Source organism: Ursus arctos, unplaced genomic scaffold (genome assembly GCF_023065955.2).
Source record: "Ursus arctos isolate Adak ecotype North America unplaced genomic scaffold, UrsArc2.0 scaffold_9, whole genome shotgun sequence".
NCBI lineage: Eukaryota > Metazoa > Chordata > Mammalia > Carnivora > Ursidae > Ursus > Ursus arctos.
Genome location: NW_026623111.1, coordinates 3,200,291 through 3,224,379, shown reverse-complemented (window position 1 = coordinate 3,224,379; position 24,089 = coordinate 3,200,291). Strand labels below are relative to the sequence as shown.

The 24,089-nt window shown below is 62.3% G+C and overlaps 1 protein-coding gene across 3 annotated transcripts in view; it reads left to right on the top strand.

Annotated features, from left to right (window-relative positions):
• The first annotated feature begins 606 nt into the window (after window positions 1-606).
• Window positions 607-24,089, top strand: part of HTRA3 (HtrA serine peptidase 3) — a 31,314-nt gene continuing 7,831 nt past the window's right edge. The window contains exons 1-7 of one of the 3 annotated variants that reach the window (XM_026486059.4): window positions 607-1,204; window positions 11,916-12,015; window positions 15,256-15,478; window positions 17,879-18,073; window positions 18,686-18,718; window positions 20,039-20,153; window positions 21,219-21,992. In XM_026486059.4, the coding sequence (XP_026341844.2) occupies window positions 694-1,204; window positions 11,916-12,015; window positions 15,256-15,478; window positions 17,879-18,073; window positions 18,686-18,718; window positions 20,039-20,153; window positions 21,219-21,241 (1,200 nt within the window). In that variant the 5' untranslated portion in view covers window positions 607-693 and the 3' untranslated portion in view covers window positions 21,242-21,992. Of the gene's footprint in view, window positions 1,205-11,915; window positions 12,016-15,255; window positions 15,479-17,878; window positions 18,074-18,685; window positions 18,719-20,038; window positions 20,154-21,218; window positions 21,993-24,089 lie in introns of those variants that run through there. The other 2 variants (XR_006408270.2, XM_026486057.4) reach the window with 2 other exon arrangements.

Sequence of the window (24,089 nt, the reverse complement as noted above, 5' to 3'; positions counted from 1 at the left end):
TGCCCTTCTGTGCAGGGGGAAACCGAGGCAGAGCAGGGGTCACAGAGCAGGGAGAGCTGGGACAGGAAGCCCCAGACAGAACTGTTAGACACGTCAGACAGACGGTCACATCCTCCAAGCCATAAAGACCAAGGAGGGAAGTCGGGCACAAGGCAGGTGCTTCCTGAAGGTCTGTCCCCAGCGGAGGTGGGGAGCAAGGAGAGGTGACATCTGCCCTTCCAGCGCTGGACCTGGGGGAGGGGGGCGTGCGGGGCAGCAGGAGCAAGGAGATCTGACTTGTCCATCTCCGCGGGGAGAGGAGTAGCTCAGGTCCTTGGAACCCTGGACACCGACAGGCCTGGCACAGGGACTCCGGGAGGCCCGGAGGCCTGCGCCCTGGGGACCTCTCCGCCCCGCGGCCCCGCCCCGCCAGTTGACCCATATCCCGCCTTTCCCAGACCAGGCAGGCCGGGCCCCGCCGCTGGCCGGGTGGGTCCAGGCCTGGAAGGCCGGGCGGGGGCTGGCGGGAGCCGGGGCGGGGCTGGCGGAAGGACCGGGCCGCCCCTTCCAGCGAGGGCGGGCCGCGCGCGCCTTTAAATGCGGCGGGGCCCGGGGCGCGCAGAGTGTCAGCTCAGAAGGAGCGGGCGCCTTTCCGGTCCGCGCGCCCGGCATGCCCCTGCGGCCCCGCGGCCCGCTAGCCTAAGCCGCCCGCGCATGTGGCCGCGCGCCCGTCCCCGTCCCCTCCGCAGGCGGCCGCCGCCCGGCCCCGGCATGGCCTCCGCGTCCCCGCTGGTCCCTGGCTGGTCCCCTGTGCTGCCGCTCGCCCCTGGCCCCGCCGCTATGCCGGCGCGCGCGCTGCTTCTGGCCGCGCTGGCCGCGCTGGCGCTGGCCCGAGAGCCCCCGGCGGCGCCGTGTCCCGCGCGCTGTGACGTGTCGCGGTGCCCGAGCCCTCGCTGCCCCGGCGGCTACGTGCCCGACCTATGCAACTGCTGCCTGGTGTGCGCGGCCAGCGAGGGCGAGCCGTGCGGCCGCCCCCTCGACTCGCCGTGCGGGGAGAGCCTGGAGTGCACGCGCGGCGTGTGCCGCTGCCGCTGGGCGCACGCCGTGTGCGGCACCGACGGGCACACCTACGCCAACGTGTGCGCGCTGCAGGCGGCCAGCCGGCGGGCGCTGGAGCTCTCGGGGACGCCCGTGCGCCAGCTGCAGAAGGGCCCCTGCCCCTCGGGTAAGCGCTCGGCCGGGGCCGCGGGTGCGGGGCGGGAGTAAAGGCGCCTCCTGGGGAAACGGAGGCTCAGAGCTTGAGAGGAGCCGCGAGGTCCGCACTGGCTGGTCACGATGGGCAGGGCCTTTAGAAATCATCTAACCGGACCCCTGGCCTTGCAGATGGGGAAACTGAGGCCCAAAGTCACAGAAATACTTAATGAAACCCGGTGCCCTCCTGACCACCCTAGAGGTCTGGTCCAGCTCTTTGCTTTCCTGTCTCTCTCTGGCCTCGTCAAAACGTACCTGTCTTGTTGTATAGAACATTTCTGCTAGTCCCATATTCCCGCTCTGTCCGGGTGCTGGGTGGAAAGCAAACTTTCCTGGCCTTAAATCTTACCAAGAACGGATGTTCTCTTGCATGACATCCAGCGTTTTCTTTCTTTTTAGCTGCACTTAGAGTTCAAGTCTCCAGAGGGCTGTTTGGGAATGGTGAGCAAGCGTGTGGTCTCTGCGTGTCTTGGGGTCTCCTGGGACAGGCTGCCGAGGCAGGGACTTCCTTTGTCCCTCTAAATCCTGGGACAGCCTCCCCCTACCCGGAGCTGGCCGAGGACTGCTTCTTGCCACACAGCTTGACCCCATGCATGGAAGAAAATGCTAGAAAACCCTGCCGCCCCTTTATTTGTTTAGGGTACCTCTTAGGAAGTGGGTTCAGTAAGTACTCGCCGTCTCCACATGCCGGGCGCTGAGCCCCGAGTTCACAGAGATGAGTCAAGCCCTGTGTGTGCCCTCAGTTTGCAGCCGCTGGGGGGAGACGCTGACCACCGGGCCGACTTTGCGGGCCCTGGGAGCACCGTGGGGAGCCGAGCTGCCTGGGGCACTGAGAACCTTTCTGGGGTGAGGAGTGTCTCAACTGAATCTCACGGGTGAGGGGGGACAGGTGCTCCAGGTAGTGGGAGGGAACGGTTCTCTGGGAAGAGGGGATAGCACGAGCCCCCACGTGGAGAGCACCGAGCCAGCAGCGGCGGGCGCGGAGTGGGATGGGGGGGTGTGACACTGCGGCTGGGCAGGCTGGCGGGGATGGGGGACGAGCGGTCATAAGTGTCCTGCCAGTGGCTCAGACTTCATCCTGTAGGCCAGACTTCCCCAGTGGTGTCTGGTATTCTGAAAATAAGTGTCCCACGGCCCAAAGAGTTTGGGAACATAAACGCTGTCCGTGCAATGCTGAGTCACACTACCGTTGAGTCTCTCACAAGTTCTGAAAGAAACTGCAGTAAGAAAACAAAACAAAACAAAATCATAAAACCCAGGGTTTTCCAAGAGAATTCCAGCGGAGAGCTCTTCTTTCCTGGTAGAACGCGTATGCACTCCCCCTGGCACACTGGGGTTCTGGGGAACCCCGTCTGGGAAGACTGTGTAGGATTAAATGTGAGTATTTGGGGGAGCCAGTGAAGGGCTTTAAGGGAGGTGAAGGTGATAGGGTCAGACTTGTGTTTAGATTGTGCCCAGGAGAGCGAGGGATGAGGGCGCGGTGCCCGCAGGGCGTCTCAGACGGGCGTTGGCACTGAAGGCAGCCCCACTGCTACCCCCCTCGGGTGGCCCTTCTGCCTGGGCACCTGGCACTGGCGGGCCTGCCTCAGGCCGTGCCGATGGCTCCAAGAGACAGCGGGCTCAGGGCAAGGCTGGCGCCTGCCCACTACGGCTTGTGTCCATGGGGCCCCTCCAACCCTGACTCCCCCATGTGGGGGACGCTGTTAGAATAAGCCTCCAGGGCCGGGCTGGGTGGGTCCCAAGCATTTCGAAACCCTCATTTCTTGAGAATGGTGTCCACATTTATAAAGTACCTTGTCTGTGTGTCCAGCTGGCCCGGGGCAGGTGACAAGGGCACCGTGATGGGCAGACCCCATCCATGCCCTGGAGAAACTCGACGGTCTGTCGGGGAGACACGTGGGAGGGTGAGAAGGTGGGGGGAGCCTGACCCGAGACAGGTGCAGAGGTCACTCACCAGGCAGGAAGGGGGAAGGAACCGCCAACATGGAGGTCACAGGCTGGGGCTCTAATGCGGGGCCTTAGCCACCCTGCTGACCCCCGTTTCCTCTTCTGTAATGAGCGTGGGGCTGGCAGGGGCAGCTGTCGGGGAGAACCATGGCAGGGATCGATGAGCCAGGATGTGTGGGCGCATGCCCCTCCTGAGCTCTCGGTAGACCACTTGTTAGTTCACGGGTCACTGTCCGTGTCAGCACCACCATGTCTGATCATCTGGCGAGTTCAGCTTCTGTGCTGAGCCGTGAGGGGTGAGCCGGGGCTCTCCCGGCAAAGGATGGCGTGGACAGGAGGGACCGGAGCAAAACAGAGGCAGAGGAAGTGACCTCACAGGCAAAGGAGGCCACTGCCCTGATCCAGCCAGAGCCCCAGGGGCAAGGGCCTCAGGAGGGAGCTGGGGCCTTAAAGAGGCGTTGTGGGGGCCGCGGGGCCGCGGGGAGGGCTCGTGGGGCTGGTGTCAGTGCCCCTGTGCACGTTATGGTCTGTGGGGCCCCGCCCTCACTCCTGGGCCCTGGGTCATCAGCATCACCCCACGCAGAGGGACCGCAGACATCCAGGTTCCTGCCAATTACCGGCGCAGAATCCAGTTCTTAAAGAATACTTGCTCCGCCTGGGTCTCTGGTTCGGGCCGTTTTTCCGCCTCTGTCAGTCTGGCCCTTCCTACAGCACAGATGCGCTCAGGGCGGCAGGGAGCGGTCAAGTGATGGGTCTGAGGTCACTTGGCCAGGAAGTGACCGAGCCAGGCCAGGCCCCCGCTCTGGCTGGCTTTGAAAGCTTCGCTGTCGCGGGGCCCAGTCTTTCTTCCACAGGCGGGGGACAGCAGGGCCCCCGAGGTCTGGAGTCTGAGTCAGGCCAGGGTCTCCGGCTGCTCAGCGCTCAGCCTCCGCTGAGTGTCACTGGCAGCATCCACATCACCCTGCCCTCCCGAGGGTCCGGCCAGAGGTCGCTGGGTGATGTCCCCATGTAGTGGCTGGCAAGGTGCTGCCCCTCCCGGGGTTTTCCGCACGAATTCCCACTGGCTCACCCTCACCTGGGCCTGCCTTCAGATGTCCAAGCGCTGACAACTCGGGTCCAGTCCCCTGTGTCGGGCTCGTCCCTGGGCAGGAGTCCTGTGTCTCTGCTGGCCCTGGTCCTCAGCTGGGAAGTTTAGGCCACACGTGTTTGTCATGTCACCTTCCCCTCGCCCCTTACTCCCACCCACAGGCGAGTCCTCAGCTCCACCTGGACCCTGGCCCCGAGCTGCCCTTGTTCCCTTGCCCCAGCACCGCTGGCCTGCATCGCCCCGCCTCCCTCCTCGTTCCTCCGATCACTTCTCCATGCAGTGGCCACGATAACCTGGATCGATCCATTCTGCCCGTCCCCAGCAGGACCCCCCCCCCGGCAGCTCCCCAGCACTGACTGACCTACGAGGCCCTCTGCCATCTGACCCTTCCCTCCCCACAGTGCCACCTCATCCTCTGTGCTCCGCCTGCCGTTCTCCCCACCTCCGGGCCCTTGCACGTGCTGTGCCTGCAGCCCCAGATGCTGTTCCCTCACCCTCACGGAGCCACATCCTCATGTGTCTGGGCCTGGATGTCCCACCACCCCTGAGCCAGCTTCCCTGACCACCACGCCCAGGCAACCCCTGCCCCAGCCTCGTGAGCACACTGCGGGGTCCCTGCAGACCCTCCCTTCGCCTGTGCGACCAGGCTGCTCTGCTGTGTCTCCATCTCACCGGCTCTGAGCCCTTCATTCCCTGCCTGGCCTGCTGCAGCCCCTGCCGCACAGTAGGGGCTGTGAACTGAACGGATCATCTGTGCAACAGGTGAATCCCCTATGACCCTCCGATTCTCCTTGCATACCCCCAGTGAAGGGGGGCTCACTACCTTTCCAGGAGCTCTGCATATCCCCATCTCCACGGGAGGCAGGGCGTCTGCCTGGCACGGAGAAGTGTCTGTCAGCGGGACAATGAACACGGAAATGGATGTGCTCAGGGTGTCTGGAGGGAGAGGAGCGTCCTTGTTCACCTAAGCAGAGCCCGTGACCCTCAAAGCCTCTCTGCCCACGACTGCAAAGAGGTCTATGCACACCAGTTAATTCAAACCTTAGAGCCCGAGGGCAGTTTACAACGTGGCATTTAATAATCCACGTGGATTGTGCAAGCCCAGCGCAGGTTCTGACGGCGTCTCTCCCTGTTTTATTTATATAAGAGCTTTGCTCCGTGTTTGAGTCGTAATCCCCTTCACGGCTTCCTGCGCATGTCTTGGAATTCAGCCCCGGGGACCAGGCAGGATGACGCTTCCCGTCCTTCTCCGCCTGCCCTCACGCTGGACAGCAGAGCCCAGCCGCAGCCTCCAGCAGTTCCTGAGCCCGGAGCCCCGTCAGAGGGGAGCGGAGACCGGGGTGCTGAGCAAGATATCCTTTCTGACCCAGGCGGGCCCAGGGAGCACCCCACCCTCTGTGCTCCTGACGTCAGCCTGGAGGTGCAGCTGGGGTCCCACGGCAACCCCCAGGGTCTGCCTGCTCAGGCTTCTCCCCTTGCCCTGCACCTCCCCACAGTGGCCCGAGAGGGTGTCGTAAGACTTGGATCTCCCTGCTGAAAGCCCAGCCTTGGCTCCCACTGGCTTCAAGACCAAACAAGCACAGACTTCTGGTGCCGCCTGGCCTCCCCTTCCTGCCCGGCTTCATCACCATTAGCGGATCCCTGTGAAATCCCTGATCCTGTCTCATGAGGGACTGATGACTATGTGTGGAACCAGCTGAGGGAGACACCACCTCCAGAATGGGGAAAGGGGTAGATCAGGAAGGGCTTCCTGGAGGAGTGGCATATAGACAGCCATTTAGAAGTGGGCACCAAGAGCACCCGTGCAGAGAAGGATGCCGGGAAGCGCTGTGAGGGTGGCCCATCGTCAGGAGGCGAAGAGCCACTGAAGCTTTATGGGTAACAGGTGTGCAGAATGGCAGCAGGGTCCCAGCTAATGGGAGGCCAGTGCCCTGGGCGGGGAGAGCTGATGAGGCCTGAGGATCTCTGACGGGGGCTGGTCGGGGGCTGTCAGGGCGGATGCATGGGGGGCCTTTCCTGGAGGCAGGGCACCTGGAGGAGCAGGTTTGGAGAGGCAAGGTGATGAGTGCAGGTTAGGTGCGGGGGGCACCCTGGTGAGGAGGGTGTCCAGTGAGAACAGGGTTCTGTGGCAAGAGACTGGCTGATGAGTGTCCATGTGTCTGCGGCGGGCACCTGGCTAAGCAAGCGGTGTGTCCTGCCCGAGGGTCTGAGGATTGCCTCCTCCGGGGCTTTGCTTTGAGGGAGAAAAGCCACCCAAGGTCAAGGGTGAGACACTAGGCCTGTGCTTCAGGCTGTCAAAGCCTTAAACACACATTCTCTAAGTCTTGTTTGTCATGACCCTTTATAAGATAAAGCTCCGCAGGGGCAGGGTCCTACCCCAGGTGGGGAGGGACAGCTCCGCCCGAGCCCAGGCCCCCTGATTTTCCATCTGTTGCTCTGCACGCTGGGCAGACCACCAGCGCCTTGAGGAAGTGGCTTTCCTGTTTGATTTTGATAACGGTGTCAAACAAGTAGGTAAGAAAGAGAATTAAGTCACAGACCCCTTGTCCTCCGGGCAGCGAAGATGCGGCCAGAACGTGTAAGTGTGCTCCCTGAACCAAACACCAGGTCTTGTGTAGGGGGGAGCCAACGAACCCTTGGAGTTATGCAGTGCACAACCTGCCCAACTGTATGCTTTAGCCCCTGTAGTGCATGATAGGCAGAGCCAGAACTGAGACTCAAGGGTGAGTCCCAGCTACGCCACCTGCAAGTCTCCTAAGTTCTCTGCATCTCAGATTCATCGGTGAAATGGGACCTTTGTGGCTGGGTCACTGGACAATCAGTGAGGTGAGAATTTAAAGTGCTTTGCACAGCGTAGAAGCTAACAGACTTTAGTGTGAACAGACCTCAATACGGACAAAGTGGGTGTTTCTGACATAAATGGAATTTGTGAGAGAGGAGAGATAGTAGAGGAAGGAAGGTGCTGGGAGGCGGTGTTTGCGGAAGGCCTGCCGTGGGCCCAAGGGGGTTCCACTGACCTTGTTCAGTGCACGACCCAGCCGGGGAGCCTGAGCCCAGAGGAGTCAGCCGATGGACCAGTCATGGCTGGGAGGGCTTCCTGTCGGAGGAGGGCCAGGGGCTGACCCCACCTTGGCTTCCATGGTGACCCAGACTCCTGCGGGAGTCTTTTTGATAAAGGACAGACAGGCCGGTGGCACAGCCTTCTCCCCCACGACGTTGGCATGTTAGAGGAGCCAGGCTGACCCCAAGCTGAAGACTGGCCAAGCTGAGAGCCCCTGGGCAGCACAGCCTGTCACTGGCTGAGGACCAGCCCAGAGCAGAGGAGGTGCCTGGGGTCAGCGTCAAGGGACCTGGCTCTTGGCCGTGGGTGGGGGTTCTCCTGGCCTGTGAAATGGGCAAAGCTCCTGCCTTGCAGAACGGCTTCGAGAGTTCACTGGTCTCATGAACACCTGGGGCCGAGTGTCCGACAGCTCCTGGGCAGGACCCATGGGGAAGCCCTGCGCCCAGGGACAGGAGCCTAGGCCCGAGGGCCACAGACCACAGCATTGTGCCCCTGGGGGCCACAGTGGGATCTGAAGGCCCTGTTCCTGGCTCATGGGGCGGGGGAGGCAGTCACTTGGAGACAGGCAAGTTTTCAAGAGCAAGAAAAACACAGGGGACTGTTCTGGTAACTAATAAGACCTGGGAGGCAGCTCCTGGGGCTTCAAAGCCTGCCCCTGGTGGGTGAGTGGGGCCTGGGGTGGGCTGGGGGCTGTGGAGGGGTCCCTGAGATGGTGCATTTGTCCCTGCAGAGCTTTCGTGCACCCCTTGCTCATTCACCCATTCTCTCACTGCTCCCTGCTCAGTGCTGAGGACCGGGGGCACCCAGGCCATGGGGACAGGCAGAGGGACACACCCTGGGGGGGTTATGAGGGGCTGTGGGACCCAGAGCGGTGAGAGCGGTCACTGAGCCTGCCAAGTCAGGCAGCCTCCCCAGAGGAGGTGTGCTGGCCCAGGCTTGAAGGATGAGGGAAGGGGCATTCCTGATAGAGGAAACCGGATCTTGCGGGGGAGGGGAGTGGAAGTAGATGGGCCTGAAGATGCAGATGGAACCTGGACACCCAGGTCCTTGAATGCGCTGTCATCTGGTCTGCAGGCTGTGTTTAGCATTATGGACAGATGGGCACAGCTGGGGCTTTGTGGTCATCTGCTGATGGCCCTTCCATCCCAGCTCATAGCTAACCGCTGGGTGACAGGTGGGGGCTTCTTCTGATAGAATAAGAATACCTCAGAGTTAGAGGAACAGAACTGGGTCTCAGTCCCGGCTGCCCATTATGTGCTGGAGGGGTAATGCATACAGTTGGGCAGGCTGTGCACTGCACAACTCCTAGGGAAGCCAGTCAGTCACACGGTGATCTTTGTTAATAATGGACTTGTGCAGTCCACAGCCTGTGTCACAGCAGTACAAGGTGGCCCTGCGGGATGTCTGGGCTAGTCACTTTCCCACTCTGGGCCTCGGTCTCCCCATCTGTCCTACAGCGTTATGACTACCCAGAGCTGGCACATCGTGAGTCCTCTTTCAGGGTTTGCCATGGTCCCTGAGCAATGCCACGCAAGAGTGTTGGCGTGGAGCCCGGAAGTGCAGCTTCTCCCCTGCGGCCTCTGGTCCCAGGCGCTCCCATCCTGGCGGGTGCCCTGGCCTCTCCCCGGAGGCGCCGCAGGACACCTGGCCTTGATTGCTTTGCTCTGTGTCAAATTCCTCCCGGCTAGAACTTCCAAGGCCCGTGGATTACAGTTTATTTTTGAAAACAAAACAAAACAAAATGCTAACAGCTGAATCTGGTCGGGACTGACTGTTGACTTCAGAACTTTGGCTGGAGGACGGGGTGGGGGTGGGGGTTGTCAAAACCCCAAATAAACAGAGTCTGCTTTCCAGCCGTGGGGCCCAAGGTTTTCATGTGGAAAGAAGTGGTGTGGGAACCGAGTCCTCCCTTCCCACTGATTCATGGGGTGATTCATCAGTGTGTGGGGAGGAGGACCAGGAAACAGGCCCTGCCCCGCCCCACCACCCGCTCCCCACCACCCACCACGGTTGGTCTGCTTAAAGGGACAGGGCCTGGCAGGGCTCAGGTCACCAGCTGGCTGACCCCAGAGCCCCACGGGGTGCCCCAGGCTCTCTCACCCTGTGCTGTGCCTGGCTGGTCACTCGCCTATACTCGGCACAGAGGGCACACAGAGGCACTCAGCATGCGTGGATTGACTATGCCCCGAATGAGAGGGAGTGCCATGGGTGGGGCATTGTGCTGGGAACCCCCAGGAGGGAGAGACTGGTTCTGGCTGGAAGAAGCCTGCTGGGGGCCTGCCTGGAGGAGGTGGGATCTGAGTTGTGCCCAGGACAAGCTGGAGCCCCTTGCTAGGGAGGAGTGGGGACTGCTCTGTGTAGGTGAGGCAGGTGATGGAACAGAGACTTGGAGTAAACGGCCCCACAGGTCACACAGCGGGGGTGACACCCCTCGGGGACTGCCCGCCCCACCACGGCACGGCGGGCACGCGCCTCGGCTGGGGTGAACCCCGCACACGTGGGAGACCCCTCCCACCGTGGAAGGGAGAAGGGCCTGGGGTGGGGGCTCCTCTGAGTCCGGGGCCATGGGAATTACCCGGCGAGGAGTGTCCTGGTCAGAGACCAGAACCCGGACAGGACAGCAGTTTCTGTAGCTGGTGGCCTTCCCTTTGCCTGGAGGCAAGAGCACGATTTGGGGTCCCAGGGGCCTCGGGGTAGGGGGACAGAGCTGGCCTTAGCCCCCACAGCTGACTGGTGGCTTCACCTGAAGTTTTGGGGACGATTCACAGTCCTGCGTGGAACCAGAGTGGGCCGTGACCCTGGGGCCCCTGTTATTGTGAGCTCTGAATCTTAGACTCCGCCCCCTGATGGTTTGGCCACGGTTGGGGGGGGGCAGTCCCAACGGTAGTCCCTGGCCACCTGCAGTTTGATGGGCAAGGGGCCTCGCGGGGCCAGCAACAGGCCGCGTCTCCCAGCCGGGCTCCGGCCACCCCCGGACAGGCCGCCTTTGACCCAGGCTGAGCCGTGGCCTGGGCCCCCGTGGCCTGGGCCCCCATGTCCCGTGCCCACTGCCCGGCTGGGAGGCAGACAGCACAGAACTGGTGGGTGGGGCCTCCTCTCCACCCCTGACCTTGGAGCCTGAGGCAAGCTCTCTCCGCACCCAAGTCCAGGTCCGGCCAGGACGCACAGTCGGGGCAGGAGGGAGCACTGGGGAGACGTGAGGGACCCCTAAGGGAGACAGCCCCCGGCCCGTGCTCAGGACGTGCCTTCTCTGGCTAGACACGCATCTTCGGACAGGATTCATCCCCGCGAGCCACGCAGTGGCCCCACCTTTGAGATGGAGGCAGTGACCCCCCGCCCTGGCTGCCCCCGGACGTGGGGAGATTAGTTGGGGTGTGGGTGGGGCCTGCATTGCCCACAAATGTTTATGGGGCATACGTGGTGGCCGCACTCACCCTGATGCCTGCTGTCCCTCCGGACAAAATGGAAAACCAGATTCTCACTAGATCCTCACGCCTCGTCACCTCCCAGAGACCCCCGACGACCTCAGCTGCAAACCCAGACTCCACAGGCCGAGACCTGTTTGCTCACCGACCCAGGTGCCAGGGGGTGTGGTGGGCTCCCCTGGGCAGGGAGCTTCACGCCTGTAAGGCACATTCATACCCAGTTCCCACAGGGTGGGGTGGGGGGAAGGGGGCAGCTTCAGTCTCATTTTCAGACTGGGAGTCAAGGCCCAGAGAGGGTGAGTGATTTGTCAAAAGCCACACAGCTGGAGGTGGGGTGCCCAGCCAAGCTCGGCATGCATGACTGCCAGCCCTACGCTCATTCGGGGACCTTACAAGCTGCGCTGGGCCACGTGGGTTCCGGGTAGCGCCAGTCTCCGGCGGGGACTTGAGAGGCCTCAGCACATGCCCGAGCAGGGAGACCAAAGGGATGTGGGCCCCGTGCCACCCACATCCCTCAGGCCTGTGGTCCTGGCAGGCGGCAGACCCTGCTGCTGACAGCAGCAGAAATCTGAGCCAGCCAAGGTTCCAGGGGAGTTCGTGAACCGCCCGGCAAGCCGGACTGGGGCATGGCCAAGTTGGATGGGGGGCCCTGGCGACTCAGACATGTGGAGTCCCACGAGGCCCAGGAGGGGGTCACACCGTGGCCAGACCGGGGCAGCTAGGAAGGGCGAGCCAGGGGCCCCTGCTGGAGCCTTGCCCGGGGCTGGAGGGACGGGCGAGAGCCGCAGGGGAGCGGGGAGGAGGGCGGTTGCCTCATGCCAGGGCACTGCTGTCTATGAGAGAAAGGGTCAGGGCCCCGGGGGGACCTGGCTCGAATGGCACGTCACTGCTCGCCGCTGAGGGCAAGTGTCCTAGCTGCTCTGAGCCTGCGGGCCTGCCAGGGGGCATCCAGCGAGTAATGTGAGGATGCTCAGCATTAGCCATTCTTGGGGCAAGGAAGCCCCCTCCCCAATGTCTGGGTGTCACCGTGCTGCTGAGTGTGGGGCGTCCCTGAGGGGCTCTGAGCCTGTGGGGTCTCTCCCTGGCGGGGCTTCCTCCCAGGTGGGGGTTCAGGGCACCGCTGTCTGGGTCTCATTAATGCGCCTGGTTCTTTCTGCCAGTGCAGGTCTCCACCAGCTGACCAGCCCACGGTACAAGTTCAACTTCATCGCGGACGTGGTGGAGAAGATCGCGCCGGCCGTGGTCCACATAGAGCTCTTCCTGAGGTGCGTGAGCCCCTCCCAGGCACCCCCCATTCTAGCCCCGGGGGGCGGGCAGAGCCAGGTGCACGTGGGGTCAGGTGGGTCTCCCTGACGCCTCGGGGAGGGACACCCCCTCTCTGCCTCTGGTCTCCTCGCCTAAGGGAGTGGATACGCCACCTGTGCCCCCCGGGCTGCAGCTTGCTAAGCAGGTGTGTCCTGCGGGGGAGGGGGGAAAGCCCTGCGTCACAGAGGCTTTCTGAGCTGATTCTGGGAAACACTGCCGCCCTGAAGGCTGATCGTCTGTGGAATCCTGGGGTCTCTGCCCAGAGCGACCTCCCCTCCCCAAAGAGAAGACGTTGGCCGTTAAAAGTGTTTCTTCCTTCTGTCTGACTTCACGTCTTGGCCCCCGTGTGTGTGGAGGGGCCACCAAACCGCCCAGATGAGGCTCACAGGGTCCGAGCCCCTCCACACTGATGGGGAGCAGCGGGAGCCAGGCCCCGTGCACCGGAGTGGCCGGTCACCCCGAGGCCTCGGGCCAGGGCACTGGGGCCTTGTGCATTCACGTGGCGCTTTCCCCGGGTGGTGGAGGCCAGCCGTTGCCCTGATATCAACACCGAGGCCCATGGGGGTCCCTGGGGTGTGGGCACAATTGCTCACGCCCTGATCTCTGGCCCCAGCGTGGGGCTCCCTGCTCACTGGTTGTGGTGCTTGCCCAGTGGGAGCCCTTGTCACAGGGAGTCACTGCCCCCCATGTCTGGAGGGCGGGGACTGTGCTCACCCCTGATGGTGTCCACGGGGCGAGCACCCAAAGGCACGAGCTCCCGTCAGAAGAGCAGTACCCTTGGACCTACTGCGTGCTCCGAGCCCTGGTGGCTGCTTGGCCGACGTGTCTAAACAGTCCCGGTGGGTGCCCACCTCTTAGAGGAGGGAGCCGGGCACAGGCGGGACTCACCCTGAGTCGCGACCGGGGGCCCACCCCTCCGCGCTGACTGACATACTGCACCCCCAGGCCCTTTCCGCTCTCACGCACGGCTGCACCCCAGATGCTAGGCTTTGATGTTCCCGTTTCCTGGGTGTGGAGCAGAGGCCAGGAGCTCCTCCAGGCTCCCAGAGCTGCTGAGTGCCAAGTTGGGCTTTGACCCCAGGCCTCTCAGGCCCCAGAGCTGACCCCTTACTGCCCTTTCTGCAGGCTCCAGACCCCGAGACATGTCATTGAGGAAATTACAACTGGACACACTAAGTGGCATGTCGCTGGCCTTGCCAGTGGCTCAGATGGGTCCAGTGTCCTTCTAGAAGGCTCCGGGCATGGGGCTCCAAGCCAGCTAATTGCTGACTGCAGCCCAGCCTGGGCAGGCGGCAGTGCCTTTGCCACATCAGCCTTGGAGGCCCATGTCCCAGTGGGCGGGTGGGCAAGACCAAGCGGGCCAGATCCCAGACACAGATGAGATGTTCATCGAGCCTGGGAGCCTCCGCTGTGACCCCTGACCTGGGAAGGAGGCCGCCGGCTGCCTCGGGCCCCTCCTGCAGACAGGGCTAACTCCTACCGGGGTGCAGGAGGCCTGCGGGTGCAGCCCCCGGCGGGCCCACACCCAGAGCTGGGCGGGGGTTGGAGCTGACCGCGAGAATGCACAGAGGCTGGGGGCCCCCGCGGGGCCCCCGCGGGGCCATGTGGCCAGGCTGCCTGACCCAGACGAGTCGTTCATGTGCTGGCCACAGCGTCTGCGCTGTAAACTCGAGGCCTGCTACCATGTAGAGTGGTCATGGCGCTTAAATCACTTCGTGTCGGGCTCGCGGCGCTCGGTGACCTGAGCCCCTGTCGCTGGTCCTGCCTGCGAGGCAGCCTTTCTGCACTCCCTCCCTTCCCTGAGATGTTCCCCTCTCACGTTCTTTCCCTCCTGCACCGTGCCTGGCCCCCCGGGGTACATGTTCTCCCTCACCTCTGCTAAGCAGCCTCGGGTACTGGGTACCCATTCCATCCAGGCCCCTCTGGGGTGTCAGAGAGGGTCCCGAGCTGCGTCCGGCGTCCCGCCTCTCTGGCATCCTGGCCATGGGCAGGGCTTCCTCTCGGCTCTGGTGAGGCTTGGGCATTGCCACATATCCGTGAATTCTGACCTCCGACCATTGGAGCCCATGGACGGAGGCAGATGCTGAGGCCCGGCGTCTGCCCGTGCCTGAACGCGCCCCCTGCCCTGCGTCCCCGGGGGACGGCGCCTGGTGAGGAATTCACAGAGCAGAGCCTGCTTGTCGGTCATCTGCGGCTTCTGGGCCGCCGGCCCCCAGTGCTGCCCTCTCCCTGCGTAGGCAGATCTGCCCCCACCCCTTGGGAAGCTACCCCCCTGGGGACCTGCCCTGGGACCTCCCCAGTGATGCTACAGGCACCTTAGTGCTGATAGCAGCCCTGTTTGCTGAGTGACTTCCTGCCTCCAGGCATCACACTCAGCAGGCGACCTACCCCATTTCCCAGCGGGGGAGATCGAGGCCTGCCCACGGCCAGGCAGATAATAAGTGGGACGGGCCCAAGATTAGAGCTCCGGCCTGTCTGGCTCCAGCTTTGAGTTGTCAGGGCTGCGAACGCCTGCCTGTCCCAACAGGCCCGACGCTCATGGGCCTCCCATCTCGTCCCAGAAAATTGCAAGTCACAGATGCTCATCCCCTCTGTTTGGCTGTGAAAGGGGTCCAGGCGTCAGGGACCTGGCCACGGCCACATCTGGAGGTGGTAGAGCTGGGGTTGTCCCTGGGCCCCGGGGACTCCACACCCGTGATCTTTCACCCCACGCTGGGCTCTGCTTCTCACCAGCTGGTGCGTGACTGCAGCCGGCCCTGCGTCTAGCCCCCAGTGTCCAGGCCCTCACGTCCAGGTTCCTACATCCAGCCCCCCACGTCCAGGCCCCTGTGTCCAGCCCCCTGTGTCCAGCCCCTTGCATCCACACCACATCCAGACCCCCATATCCAGGCCCCTGTGTCCAGCCCCCTGCAACCAGGCTCCTGCATCAGGCTCCTGCATCCAGGCCCCTATTTCCAGGCTCCCGTGTCCAGGTCCCCATGTCTAGGCCCCTGTGTCCGGCCCCCTGCATCAGGCCCCTGCATCCAGGCCCCCATTTCCAGGCTCCCACACCCAGGTCCCTGTGTCCAGGCCCCCATGTCCAGCCCCCCGTGTCCAGCCCCTGTGTCCAGCCCCCCATGTCCAGCCCCCGCGTCCAGCCCCTGTGTCCGGGTTCCTGCGTTCAGGTCCCTGACCGCCCGCCCGTGCTCACCTCCCCACAGACACCCTCTGTTTGGTCGTAACGTGCCCCTGTCCAGTGGCTCGGGCTTCATCATGTCGGAGGCCGGCTTAATCATCACCAACGCCCACGTGGTGTCCAGCACCAACGCCATCTCCGGCCGGCAGCAGCTCAAGGTGCAGCTACAGAACGGTGACAGCTACGAGGCCACCATCAAGGACATCGACAAGAAGTCGGACATCGCCACCATCAAGATCCACCCCAAAGTGAGTGGGGGGGGGCACCTTCCCAGACCCCAGATCCCGGAGCGGCGTTGGCCTGCCCTTCGTGTGGGGCGCTTAGAGGAACCAAGGCCTGGGGACCCTGGCAGTTTGCTCCCAGGCTTGGGTCAAGTCAGTCTAGAACTGGGGTGTCCAGACCCCCGTCCCGTGCTTCTGCGAGCTGCCAAGTGCAGACAGAGCTCGGCTGCCGTCCCACAGCCACTCCCACGGGGAGGCCCTCCAAGGCCCAAGGACGCCTGGTGTCCCTCCCGGACCCACTCCAGGAGATGCGGCTGTCCCTGAGCCGCCCACAGAACCTGTGGGGAGCACTGGGACACATGCCCCGGTCCCTCCACATCCGGTCGCCCCAGCTGGCCAGGCAACCCCCAGCGGGGCCGCCATCATGTCCTGTCACTGCCAGTGGCCGTGTCCTGGAGCCTCCCACAGCCCCTGGCAGAAGGGGTGTCAGTGTCCTCCTATTTCAGAGGGGAAACTAAGGCTCGGAGAGATCATGCTGACCTGGGGCAGGGCTTGTCCAGTGTTGTAGTTATGACTGTCACCGAGCGTTGCTGCGGGCCACCCCCACCGTGAGGTCAGCGACCCGTGGGGCCACCTGTGCGGGTGAGGCTGGCTTGGCTGACTCTGAACCGGCTTCTGTTCTTTCTGAATAGAAGCGTGTGGTTTTGGTGATAATGGGTCTGTTGTGAGGAGGCTCCTTCCTGCCCATCGAGGGAGAAGAGATTCACCCCAATGTGGACCCTTCCCCACGCGTGACCCTTTGACAGTAATTACCGAGCCTGGGGACACCACCTCCATTCTACAGATGAGGACACGCAGGCCAGGGGGACAGGGGCTGTGCTCAAGGACAGGGCTTGGCAGTGTTTGCGTGACATTGCGGGTGGTAAATACTTTGGGCTTTGTGGGGCCTGTGCATCCGTGGACACCTCCCCCCACCCGCTACAGCCGCGGGTGATACAAACACGTGGCTGGGTTCCAATAAAACTTTATTTAAAACAGGTGGCAGGGCAGATGTGGCCCGAGGGGTCTCTCCTGTTCCCGGGGCTGCAGCCGGATCCTAGAGCGGGCACACCCCGACGGCCCTCGGGGGCCACGGATACTGGTGGAATCAGTAAGGCCCGTGTGCCTGCGGGCACGGTCGGCACCTGCCGCTTCTCCCCCACAGCAGGAGCTGCCTCTCGGCCCCTGAGTCGTGTGCGTGGCAGCTCCCCCAGCTCTGGGGAGAGCCGCTGCCCCAGGCCGCTCAGGCGCAGTGAGGAAGAGCATCCCCGATGTTGGACGTTGTCATCCCTCCCTCTGTGGCCGGCCAGTGACGGAAATGTCGTCGCTGTGGGTCCTCACCCTCCGCCTGGGACCCTCTGTGCCAGGCGCCCCACCCTCTGACCAACTGGAATCGGGTGGTCAGAGGGTCGGAGGTCGGTCCTTGTCCAGAGCTAGAGTGAGGCCCCCGTGATCGGGGCATGGTGGTCACCAGCACCTTCTTAGAAAGCTTTGTGTCTGTAAGTCATTCCAGACCCCGGGAGCCAGGAGAGGTCGTGCCCCTCACCGGGCCGCCCCAGTGGTGGCAGCGGACATAAGCGGTAAGACACCAAATCCCCACATTCACGGGGATGCTGGCAAGAGAGCCTCGGCTCCCGTCGCCGTCATGGACACTGGCTCGTCCACTCAGCGCCTTACAGCGCTCGGGAGTGCCTGCTCTGAGCGTGCTCCCCACAGCTCCCGGACCATGGAGGCAAAGCCAACACGGCCAGCTCCCAGAGCTCCCATTCTGGCTGCAGAGTGGACAGACAGACGGGCTCCCCGGGCTCCACTGGAAATGGAGCGAGCAGCTGTCTCGGGGCGCAGACGGTGATGGCAGAGCTTGGCTAAGTCGCTTTATTGCTCCGGGCCGCAGTTTCCCTGTGCGTCTACACTGGGAGATCAGGTTGACCTGGATCAAGCTCCAGGCTTCCTGCAAGATTCTCGGCCGTACGCATCAGTTTGCGTGTGATGCATTTCCGATGGTATTCATAGCTCCTGTCAGATTTCAGACGGACCTGTGACTATCAAACCGCTGGGCTCCATGACCTTAGAGGCCATGCCCAGCTGGACCATCTGGGCATCCTCCCTGTGTGTGACCTCTGTAGCCACCTGGGAAACCTGTGTGCTCACAGAGCAGCTGAGCCTCTGTTGCAAGGAGTCCAGCCTGGGTCTCTCTTACTATGGGTTAGCCAGAGGCCAGCCTGGCCTCCATCTGAGTTGGCTACTTGCCTTGGCCTTTGCCCCTGACAGCTCTCTCCAGCTGCTCCTGCCTTCCTGGGACCACCCCGCTAGGGGCCTGGCTTCGATCTGGCTCCAGTCCCACCAAAGGCAGACAGCTGAGCCTCCCTCCCCGTGTTCCCCCTCCAGAAAAAGCTGCCGGCGCTGCTGCTGGGCCGCTCGGCAGACCTGCGGCCCGGCGAGTTCGTGGTGGCCATCGGCAGCCCCTTTGCCCTGCAGAACACCGTGACCACGGGCATCGTCAGCACGGCCCAGCGGGACGGCAGGGAGCTGGGCCTCCGGGACTCGGACATGGACTACATCCAGACAGACGCCATCATCAACGTGAGTCTCTGTCCCCAGAGCCCGCCCCATCACGCAGCACATCCGCTCTCTAGAAGGTTCCTTCTTTATGCTCCACGGAGCCTGGGCTCCCTGTGACTTCTGCACCTGGGTGCCAGGTCTGCCCTGGGGGTTAGAAGCTGCTGCCCTGAGCCGGGACAGCCCTTCAGAGACGCAGAGAGTCTCTCCCCAAGACACCCCTGCCACCAGCATTCCTTTTGCCGCTGTTAGTATTGCTGCTGTAGCAGAGGCCACCTCTCACGCTCGCAGCGCCCACCTTTGTGGGTTTGCCGTGCTTCGGGCCCTCTGGAAATATGAGTCTTTGTAGAGACCCCTCACAGCCGGTGGGATATGACCGAGCCGTGGAACAAGCCTGGAGGGAGCCTGTGGGTCTGTGCGGGGTGCATGGGTCATCCGACAGCCGTCCTTGTGGCCTCTGGGGCCTCAGCTCCCTTACCTGTGAAATGGGGGTACAATGAGGCCTTTCGGTGCCATTGGGGGTGAAGTTTGATGACCCATCTATGTGCTGGTTAGAACGAGGGTCTGAAGACAGATCTTCAGGGACCCTCGGGCGGGCTCAGGGCTCCGCTCACGTCACATCTCCTCCCCTTGCAGTACGGGAACTCCGGGGGACCACTGGTGAACCTGGTAAGTGTCCCCAAGGGCAGAAGTCTCTGGTTTTGGTACAGCCTCGAGGCAGGGATGGAACACCAAAGATGGGCCTTGAATCTTCACACCCGACGGCTGGGCTGACCCCAAGCCCATGCTGCCCTGCCCCCCCCATGCCCCCCAGAGATCCTGGGGAGTCCAAGGAATGAAGATGACCCGGACAGCGGTCAGGCAGGGGCCATGTGCCCAGCAAGGACTTGGGACAGGGGAGACACAGGTCAGGGCTGCTCACTGCTCTGGGTCCCCCATCCTTGCATTTACGTGTGAGGTGAGGGGTATCTTCATCCTCTCCCAGTCCCCTTGGGTCCCCTCCACCCCACGTCTGTCCTGGGACCCAGAGTCAGGCTCATTCTCATCCCAGGTGAGATTTCTAGAATAAACAGGACTTCAGGTCAGAAATCAGTTCAGGGCCCCGAAGTATTGGATGCCGTCCCCACCCTGGGAGCTCCCGTCCATGCTGCAGTGGGTCAGATGTGAGCACGCCCATGTGACATGAGGAGCAGTGAGGGGACTCTGGGGGAACGCAGGCAGGGAGGGCTTCCTGGAGGTGGGAGCATCTCATCTGGGCCATGGAGGCTGCGGGTTTGGGGTCGAGGGGACATGCAGGAGAAAGCTAGTCTGGGGAGAAGGCAGAGCAGAAGCAGGAGGGCTCAGAGGGAGCGTCCCCCCCCCCCCCCGCCCTGAGCAGCCCGGCAGGCGTTCAGCGGGATGGGAGCCACAGCACGTGCATTCATGAAAGCTCACGCGTGCGGGCTTTATGCTGGAGGCTGGAAAAGGAGGGGTACATGCCAGGCTGTGGGGAGGAGCGCCTTCCCAGGACAGTGTCAAGAATGAGGTGTCTGTAGCCCTGACGGGGTGCAGGGCAGGGGCGGGGTGGGAAGCCAGCTCCAGGGGGACAGAGAGGGCGGGGGGGAGCTGGGGAGCTGCCCTGGCCACATGCCCCAGCCCCACTTCTAGGACGGGAGACAGAGGCCCCAGTTCCATAGACCTCATCACCCCCCTCCCCAGGCTCCAGCCTCTCAGGCTGCTGCCGGGTGGGGGCTGTCCTCGGTGGGCAGCTTGAGGGGCAGACCGCGAGCTCCCTGAGCCAGGGGGAGGAGGGGCGGTTTTGGAGGGAGAGGTGGGGGGGTTCCCTGACCCGGAGGTGAACCCCAGAGGGCCTTTCTAGGACAGCTCGGGGCTGCCCTGGGAGCCTCCCCGCTGGGGGCAGTGATGGCCGGTCGGCCCTGGGAGCGGGGGGCGGATGCAGTACTTGGTACTCGGGCTCCCGGGTGACCGTCCTCTGACGGCCCTGCCCAGGATGGTGAGGTCATTGGCATCAACACGCTCAAGGTGGCAGCCGGCATCTCCTTCGCCATCCCCTCAGACCGCATCACGCGCTTCCTCGCCGAGTTCCAGGACAAGCACGTCAAAGGTACAGCGCTGCCCTGGGGGCTGCCAAGGCAGGGGACCCCGTCCTTCTGTCCTTCTCTGCTCACCTGTGCCCATCCTGAAGTCCCCAGAACCCGCACCCCTCAGCTGTGGCCTCTGTCTCCCTCCCCTTACCTCATGGCCACGTGCACCCCCGCCCTTCCTGATGCTGCTCACCCCCCCTCCCCCTCCCCCCCTCCTGCCTCCCCCTCCCCCCTCCTCCCCCCTCCCCCTCCCTCCTCCCCCCTCCCCCCTCCCCCTCCCTCCTCCCCCCTCCCCCCTCCCCCCCTCCCACCTCCCACCTCCAGTGGCTCCGGCCACCAGGCTCCACTTCTCTTGGCTGCTGCAGACAGAACTCACATGTCCTTTCTTCCTTCCTCCCTCTCTCCCTCCCTCCCTTTCTCCTTCCTCCCTTCCCTCCTGCCTCCCTCTCTCCCTCCTCCCTGCCTTCCCTCCTTCCTTCCTTCCATCCACTCACACACCACCTATCTACCCATCTGCCCTTTTATCCACCAGCCATCCACCCATCTACCCTCCCTCTGTCCCTACCATCTGCCCGAACCACCCACCCACCACTCCTCCTTCCTCCTTCCCTCCCAACTGCTCATCCCTAAGGACTCCCCCTTTCAGTCTCCTGGTCCTGTAGCCTGTCCGGGAGCGTAGTTTCTACTCCAGGGGAGTGGAGCCCAAGCCCCTGAGCCTTAGAAGGCACCTTCCTCTCGGCCCCGTCTCCCCATCCACACAGGGATGTCCAGTTCTCCCTAGCCACACCTGGATGGCCATGAGCTCCGACCTGGGGGAGGCCTTGGCCAGGCCCAGCTGACTCTCCCCATGAGGGCCTGCCCATCAGCTTCTTGAAGCTGGTGGTCACAGCTGCCTTCCAAAGGAGGGTCCTATATCTCCTGATCTCGGGAGCTTTCCTGGTACCCTCCGCTTTCCCACCTTTCATTTTAGCCCAAGCGAACGTCTCCCTCCCGCCATTTTGTCTCCCATGCCCCCCTTGCCAATGCCCAGACCTGCCTCGGCCCCACTAGTCACACCTTCAGACTGCTTCCATGTCTCCTCCCAGCCCCCTCACCAGCAGTTCACTGAGAGCAGGGGGATTCCTCATGCTTGCCCGATCCTCCACGATCCCACCAGCCAAGCACACGCAGCCCAGTGCAGCCAAGACTAGTGCCATGAAGACTGGTCACACGAAGAACGGCTGTTGAGGACTCCATTGGGTTCATCGGTGTCCCTCACGTGAAGATGGCCTGGAGCCAGGGCAGAGCCAGTCTTCCCTGGAGAAGCTGGATGCTTCTATTGGACGGGGGGCCGTCTAACCCCACATCTTTTCTCCCTGGCTGCTAGGAAGCTCAGAACTTACCCTGGGGTTGTACCTTCATACTTGTCATAGTCTTGGTCTTTCTCTAGCAGCTGAGCTTTTCTAGTGTGATTATCCTCCGCTCCAAGGGTGCCCTTGACGTTGGCTCCCTTCCTGGAAATGGGTGGATCTGCATCCCGCACAGACTGAGCTGTCAGGTGACTGTTAGAAATCGGATGATCGCGGCCCCTCACCTCTTGCCTCGCTCCCTCTCCTCTCCCAGAACCCACCAGGGGCCAGCAGGGTCCGTTCCTTTGTTGTGCAGAGACTGACGCTGTCAGTGCTGACCTCACCCCAGACACCCTGGGAAACTCTCGGCCCCTGTCCCCAGAGCTGTCACCTCCCCCAGGACATGTGGACTGATCAGAGAGCCCAACATATCCTAGCTGGGTGACTGAATCTATAATTTAAAGCCCTTCTAAAGTTGACTGGTGTTCACTCCTGCTGCTTTTTCTTAATAAAATTATCAAAATACTTAAACCCAGTTAATCTAAAGTTCTTTAAAATAAGGCATCCTTAAATTAAACCAAGGAGACATTAAGGTGCATTTCTTGTTCCTGTCTAGGGTATGGGGTGCAGAGGCCTCTGGGGGGCTCTCAAGGGAAGAGGGGCCACCATGCTGGCCCAAAGGAGCCTCAGCTTCAGGCCCCAGGAGTGTTTGGGGGTCCGGCCAGCCTTAAGACTAGAGCGTACCCCCAGGAGTGTTTGGGTCAGTGGGGCTGTGTGGTTATGGAGGTCGGCCCCTCTATGGACTGTGGGGTCCCATCCGGCCTGGGGAGTGGGAACATCACTCGTCTGCCCCGGGGGTCTCTGTGGCCTGTGCGCCCAGGGAGAGCTGCAAGGAGGCGCTGAGGGTTCCGGCAAGAAGAGACTAGATGCACATTCCCTGGCCTCCAGGTCACAGGCAGACTGGGGACACCTGCGGGCTAGTGTTTGCCCCCTAGACCAGGAGGCAGCCGGAGGCAGGGGTGTGGTGGGACAGCACCCGTGCTCTGGAACCTATTGGCCCTTCTTCAAGGTGCCGGAGGCTGTAGTGTCCCCAAAACCTCAGCTCAGCTCTCCCCAGCCCAGCAGCTAGGACCAGTGCTCAGCGTTCTGGGCTGCAGAGCGGGGCTCAGTGCAGAGGGGACCACAGTGCATGTGTGTCTGCACGGAGCCTGGACTCCTGTGGGCCAAGGGCCAAACACGGGGGCAGCCCTGAGATTTTGTTCCAGCCGGGGCGGTGGGCCACAGGACCCCCCATATGTCCTATGAGGTCAGAGTAGGAAAGCCGGCAGGGGGTAGGGAGAGGCGGTGCAGGGGTTGGGGGACATGCGCTGGCAGGCGGCAAGGGCAGGGAATCCACTGTGGGAAATCAGCAGGGGCCACGCGGCCTTCCTGGTGGCCTGGCTGGAGTGGCGGCGGCTGCAGGGGGAGGTGTGGTCGGGTCCTGGTCAGTGTTGCACTTGGAGCCAACAGGGCTTGCTGGAAGCCGGGATGCAGAGTGTGAGTGGGGTGCAGGGGCATTTCCTGGGATGGGGGTTCAGGGGGCAAATCAGGGACCAGCCCTGATGCCCGTGAATCCCCAGGCGGCAGCATCTCTCTGGCTTGGTTTGGGTTTTGTTGAGGTGAAACTCACGTTCCATACAGAACCCCTTTCAGTGCCCCGTCCAGCGGCATTAGTGTCCTCTCGGTATGGGGGGTTGCAAGTCTCTGAAGGGAGCGCTCCATACCCAAAGCCAGCTCTTTTCCCCTCCCCCCTCCCCCCTCCCCCTCCCTACCATTTCATTACTTTCACTGGCTTTCTTGCTGCACATGTGTCCAGAGTGGTTCCTTAATGTGTTTAGCAGGAAACAAAGTCAGGACCTCCAGCCCACCTCCATGTTCCCAGCACAGCGCACAGGACCCCCCGTATCTGGGTGATCTCCCCATGAAGGAGGAGACACAAAGTTGTCTGCTGACCCAGAAATTCAATCAGGCCACCCTGCACCAGCCCCACGGGCCCGGGTTTCTGGAGAAGCCCCAGCTGGCTGAGCCTACTGGCTCTGGGGTGGGCAGGGGGCTTCCAACCAAGGCCTTCCTCACAGGATGGCCTCTGCCTCTCCAGGGACAGGGTTGCACGCCTCCTCTCACTCAGGGCCACCCATTCCATCAATCTTCTGTGCGGAAATGTCAGTAGAGATATTTCGCCCACTTTAAAAAGTTGGGTTGTTTGTGTTCTTACGAGGTTTTGAGAGGGGCCTGGATGCATCTTGGATGGGAGGCTTTGTCAGAGAGACTAGCTGCAAATGTCTCCTCTTGCTGCTTAACTTTTCATTCCCCTGATGGCTCCTTTAAAGAGCGGACATTTTGTCAATTTTTATGAAGTCTCATTTGCCAATTTTTTTTTTAATGGATCGTCCGTGTGGAATTGTATCTAAGAAATCTTTGCTAACCGGAGGTCAGGTATATCTTCTCCCACATTTTCTTCTAGCAGTTCACTTTCCAAGGTCTTCGCGTTAGGGCAATGATGCATTTTGAATTAATTTTTTAAAAGAGTGCACAGTATGAATCAAAGTTCTTCTTTTTTTCCCCACTTCGGAGAGCCAGTTGTTCCAA